General features: G+C 38.7%; 1 protein-coding gene across 3 annotated transcripts in view; it reads left to right on the forward strand.

The window, feature by feature from the left end:
* Nucleotides 1-2,532, forward strand: part of HDLBP (high density lipoprotein binding protein) — a 28,545-nt gene extending 26,013 nt beyond the window's left edge. For all 3 annotated transcript variants that reach the window (XM_072407830.1, XM_072407828.1, XM_072407829.1), the window contains exons 26-28: nucleotides 452-568; nucleotides 679-813; nucleotides 1,348-2,532. In XM_072407830.1, the coding sequence (XP_072263931.1) occupies nucleotides 452-568; nucleotides 679-813; nucleotides 1,348-1,482 (387 nt within the window). In that variant the 3' untranslated portion in view covers nucleotides 1,483-2,532. The remainder of the gene's footprint in view (nucleotides 1-451; nucleotides 569-678; nucleotides 814-1,347) is intronic.
* The last annotated feature ends 3,468 nt before the right edge of the window (nucleotides 2,533-6,000 follow it).

Below are 6,000 nucleotides of genomic sequence, written 5' to 3' on the forward strand. Positions count from 1 at the left end.
GTCATTAGTTCCAAATACATAGACTAAATGCACTGCTTCATTCTGTTCTGGAACCCCGTTATTTCTCTGATGGGCACAACCATCATACAGTGTAGAGAAGGGAGAAACCAAGTTTTGAAAATCAAAGCTTTCTTGTCAAGATATTGCCTTGCTCCCTGTAATGGTCATCAGCTAGGGGAGTAATTAATGATGACATTGAAAGCTTAGTTGATGGCCTTCCTCCTTCAAACTTTCTACAACAGTGGTCCCCAACTGCATACCAGTAAATAAGTAACAAAGGGATTAAAAAGTGAGAAAATGGCTGTTCCAAATTCCAACTTGTGTGTGGCTCTTGAGAACATAGATTATCCCTGATCTAAACTGGACAACTTGGAGTGATGTTAAGGTTTCACCATATTTACATGCTAAGAGAAAGGAATGGTTCCCTTAAATTTCTATTTATTTCTTCCAGGTGGATATACGTTTCCCTCAAACTGGAGCCCCTGACCCCAACTGCGTGACCGTAATGGGCAAACCTGAGGATGTGGATGAAGCCATTGATCATTTGCTGAATTTAGAGGAGGAATTTGTAAGTGTATTTGGTCACTATTGGGGTTGTTCTTTATTTTCAGCTGTCATTGTTATATTCAATTCTTTTGTTTTACAAATCATGACTTATGTTGACATTTCTGTTTTCAGATGGCTGATGTGGTGGAGAATGAAGTGATGCAATCGTACATGAAACCCCACTCTCAGGAAGGGTCCAAGCCCCAGCCATCCAAGGGCTTTGTGGTGCGTGATGCCCCCTGGGCATCTTCTGGCAACAATGAGAAGGTAAGACTGTACACACAGACCTCTAGAGACAACACCTTCTATAATGTTAAAGTATAATGTGGACATATTGTGTTACGGCCAGGTAACTCCAGTCCTAAAGCCTGGACAGTTTTTTTTTGTCAGATTTGAGATGGGTATTTAATATTCCCCCTTTCCCAAAATGGCAGGAGGAAACTTAGCGATGCAGGCTCACATATTTTTGTAAGTGGTCAGTACTGTGTTTAACCTTAATTTTTTTGCCTTAGTATAAGGCTATTTGCCTAGTATAAGGCTATTTAAGACTTTAAATTATTTTGATAATTGAGGGAATTTAGGGATTTTCCATTGTAACATATCAACACAAAACTGTTGTAGTCTTTGCAAATTCACAAATATATTCTGTGTAAAATTTATTTAGCTATAGTTTGCACATCTAGCTGTTACATTTATCCTAATTTCAATAAAGGTGCCTTATGAAACAGATGAATGATGCCTAGTAACAACCAACAGTCTGGTTTCTTTTAAAAGATGGTTTATATTTTTATTCTCTTCTAGGCTCCTGACATGACCAGCTCTGAGGATTTCCCCAGTTTTGGGGCTCCCGTCCCCCCTAAAACATCTCCATGGGGCCCCAAAAGACACGGCGGTGGGAAGGGCCTGATGCCGGCTGACATGTCTGCTTCCTGTTAATTCTCCTGTTGCTGTGTCTGATTCACTTGTCCCATCATCTCCTACTACACCCCTTTTCCTTTGCCTCCCAAAATCATGTATAACCGGTCACTGCTGCAGGGGTTTACTTGGCACTTCTGGGTTTCTGATTTATCATGAAAAATAATAAACAGGCAATGTAGTGACAGGATAGGGATAGACTATAGTAGGGGACAAAAATTGCCCCTACAGTTTTAACGGTTTAATGCCGTTTTTTTCCTAATAGGCAAAAACTTCCACCACAGCACCTTTCTATTGTTCAGAGATGTAAGTGGTGTCCAACTTATTACTGATACTTCTTCCCTAATATTTTGGCTAATGTCTATGCATAGTTTAAAATGCAGCAAACCATTGGAAGAAATAATCAATTGAGTTAAGAGTGAAATTCTTCTTTGCACGGTTATGATCAATTTTTTTTTAAGTTACAATTAAAAGAATGTTTAGTGTGAGGATTGGGTGAGCTGGAGGTCTGCTTAGGTCTCCTGACTGCCACCTTGATGTCCTTAACACACTTGGATCTTAAGACATCGTCTGTCCTGCTGCAGTGCAGAATGTATCGTGAAGTGCCCTGTAACCCTGTCACTGCCAGAGCCATTTGGGGGTTAGGATATGCACAAATAGGGGTTTAAAGGGTGTGAACACCTCTTTCTCCCCCCTTCCTCTCATTCGGTTTTACGTCATTACAGCCAACTGTTTTCCAAGCTGTGGAGAAGCCTAGATTTTACAGTGACAACATCAAAACTGATTATTTTACCCGTTTGCTGCTGATGGAAGACATGCCATGAGCGGACTTTGTTAGAGAGCCCACTGCATCTCAATAGTCCTGTCACAGTCCTTCCTCTTGTCCCCTTACCTCTGATGCCGGGGGAAAGGGATCTGTTTTGTCCTGTTTGGGTGGGGGATAACATTAGTTCCAGGTTTTTCCAGACCTCTCCTCAGCCCCCTTAACCCTTGGACATTTCTTCTTACTGTGCCTCAGTATCAACTTCCTGTACACAAACGTCAGGAAATAAACATCCTATAAAAGCCAAAGTCTTGTACTGAGTGATATATTTTTTTGACTAAAGATTTGGGTAATTCTACTGTTATTTCTGAATGATGCAAGTATGTATGTATGTATGTATGTATGTATGTATGTATGTATGTATAGTTGTGGCTTGGGTACCTGTGGGTAGCTTAGGTACAGCTTGAATGCATCCTTTTGCACGAACATAATCAAAACATCTTACAGGGTCATGGAAGATACTTGGAACATAACAGTTTTGTAGGTGATGTACTGAAAAAGAGGTTGACACATTTCCACAATTTCCAGTACTGTAGGGTTTAAAAAATGTAAGTTTATGCCAAGTATCGGACAACAGCTAGGTCAAAAGGACTTGTATTGTCCACTGGCTCACACTATCCTAATACACTATTGTTGACTTGTATTTGATAGATAAATGTGCTTTTGGTGACTTGTATTACTTATTATTATTATTACTCCCTAGGTAGCCTGTGCAGACTTAGTTTGGGCTCCTGGCACAGGAAGGATGTTGCCCGTTATGTCTGCCTAGATATTGACATGCAATGAATAATGGTGTACAGGCATGTAAAGTACAGAAGCTTGTATTAATAATGGCTCTACTGCCCCTGTAGCTGTCCAGACTGAATGGAGAAATGAAAAAACAAATCAGTGCTTTATTCTAACACTGTCCCTAGTTGCTCCCCTGATGGATAACAAGTTGCAGCAATTTTTTTTTCCTTTTTTTAGGAATTCATTGCCTTACCTATGTTAAACCTCTCCCAGTGATAGTCCAGGCTAAAGGGTTTAGTAACCCTTTCTATGAGTAATCCAGGCAAGTTTAGGCCCCGAATAGAAAAATGTTATATTGTACTCTTTGCTGGATGTAATATGGAATCGATAACGCATAAAACATTTCTTGTGCGACTAGAATAACACATAGAACCACTTATGTGTTCTTTCTGCATATAATGGAAGGGAAGATGAGATAATTTAACACTTTTCTTTCGCTATTTTTTATATTAGTCTGAAGTAAAGAATAAAAAAAAAATATACAAAGTTGACTACTGATAATATTGTTAAAACATTTCAGTGTCCACGTTGTATGAAGGCTCAGGATGGTGTAGTCTGTCACTTCAAAAAGTATTGTTCATAGAAAAGAATCTCCTACTAAAATAATAGTGTTTACAAGTACTCTATGTTCAAAAAGAATATTCATGTATAGGAACAATAGAACATTGTAAATCTGAGCAGGTAACTGTCATTTGAGAAAACAAACCTGTTCAGTCTCCACCAAAGAAAGTCTAAACAAAACGTCAATGGTTGATTTTACTAGAAAGTTTAGGTTGTTTTTTAAAAAAAAAAAAAAAAAAAAAAAAAGGGGGGTTGAATTATCACCCTGTAAGCAACAATTTGCCTCTCTTTATGAATATGTTGCATGGTCACTTTGCAGTGAATACCCAATAGTGTGCATAGAAATGCTTGCCAAAAAAAAAAACTTTTTGCTTGTACATAGATTGTATGAGGTCTGCAGAACTTCACCTCATAAACTAAACTAAGCTAAGCGTTCCTTGTAGAGTGATAATGCCACTTTGCCAAATGAAAGCCCAAATCCTTTTAGTAAATCAACCCCGATGTATATCTGAAGAGTGCAGCAACAAGAAATCACAACTCTAATTTCTCTAAATTCAAAGTATTGAAGTCAAGCAAGTGTGCTTTAAACGAAACATGTACCAAGTGACAAGGGTTGGCTAACATTGCAGTTCTAAAATGCTACTTTTATGCCTGTCATGCGGATACTTTCTAAATACATGCAAGCATTGATCCACTGCAAGAGGTAAGGACTTCTTATTTTCTCTGACTTTCGTTTTATGGCCTATTTGGTTCTGGGACTTTGAGTCTAAAGTCAGACTTGCAGCCAAGCAGCATTTTCAAGCACCTTATCTCCTCCTATCAAACATTCATCTACACAGACCTCCAGCACAGACCTCCCCATCTGCCCCAGAACACTGCTGCGTGGAGTGGTGGTTACATTCCTTTTTGTGATTACTGCAGTGGTGATTTAGGCTTTAGCAAAATAAATGAAAGGTCTTGTGCAGTTGTAAGTGGTTATGTTCTGGCTCTGCAGATTTTACCATAAGTGAATTTGTACATTAAATGAGATGTATTGATTATATGATGTTGTAAAAAAAATACATTTAGGAATTGGGGCAAGTTAAAAAAAAAAAAGTAATGGGTTTAAATGTGAGCGTTTGTATCATAAATAAAAGCAGTACCTTTTCGTTGGCTAAAGATCTGACTATTCTTAGCAACTATACTTGTGTTTGTAGTTTGGCTTACTCCAGGAGCTTGTTCCTCAGAAATGTTTATACTCCATTAACTATAGAAACAGACGTATGACATGCTTTAGGCCAAACCAATACAAATTCAGTTTTGGGTTATACAATCAGTAAATTCTATGTAAGTGAGATTTTGCCATAATCATTAAGTACTGTATGCTCCATGTGGCGAACACCTACCTCCTTTTGTGCCTCTTTGCATTGATAGGACCAGGGACCTGTTGCTGCTGCATCCCCTGCAGTTGTAATGTCCACAGCTGATTCCTCAGGTTCACACAATGCTCTTTGCACTTAGGTAGTCACTGATAATATCACTTGTTTGCAATGGGGCTCCACATTGCATGTGCCTTGTAAACAAACACTTCACCGAGAGCCAGGGCAAATTTTCTGATGGGTTTACTTCTGCTTTTACAAATCATTAGGTTTGTTAGGTTTTGGTGGTAACCACTTGTCCCTGTAGGGGAGAACAAGTGAAGAGCAACAGAATCTATATCTGTTCCAGATTAGGAATTTAGAGCACATTCACATTAATAAATGTAAACTTTTTTCTGCAGTTAATTCGTGTTGACTTTAGTTCAGAAAATTATGCAACTTACTGCAAAAATATTCATTACAGTTAAAAACGCCATTCTTTCCTATTTGACTAGCTCCCATCTATTACTAAGCACCTTATGGATTTGTGTAATCAAACAAGACATACATACAGTTAAACAAGCCCTCATTCACCTCTGTACCAATGGATACTGTGGGGAAAATGAGTAACAAATTCTAGACCCTGACCTTATTGCTCCTTTCTTCTGACTGACTATGGAAGCAGAAACATAGCAGTATGTACAAGCAAGGTTTATGATTTAAATAGCTACCCTCTGCCTTAAGCTTATAGAAAAGAAGTGCACATTTGGGCTTGCTCACATGGGCAGTTACCCCCATACTGCTTGTTCTTATTACTGCATTGTTTCTGAAAGTTACCCTCACTTTCTGTCCTGCTGACAAGTTTTCACTGCTTCTTCCTGACCAATGTAAGGAAGAAGAGGAGGCTTCTCTGCTGACCACCAATGTAAAGGAGCACAACACTGACTACAAATGTACAGATGTAAGTCTTTGTACTGGGAGTTTAGATATTGGAATTTTTTTAAAGGGTTGAGGAAGGCTGCAGTAAAA

This window comes from Pyxicephalus adspersus, chromosome 4, assembly GCF_032062135.1.
Source record: "Pyxicephalus adspersus chromosome 4, UCB_Pads_2.0, whole genome shotgun sequence".
In the NCBI taxonomy this organism is placed as follows: domain Eukaryota; kingdom Metazoa; phylum Chordata; class Amphibia; order Anura; family Pyxicephalidae; genus Pyxicephalus; species Pyxicephalus adspersus.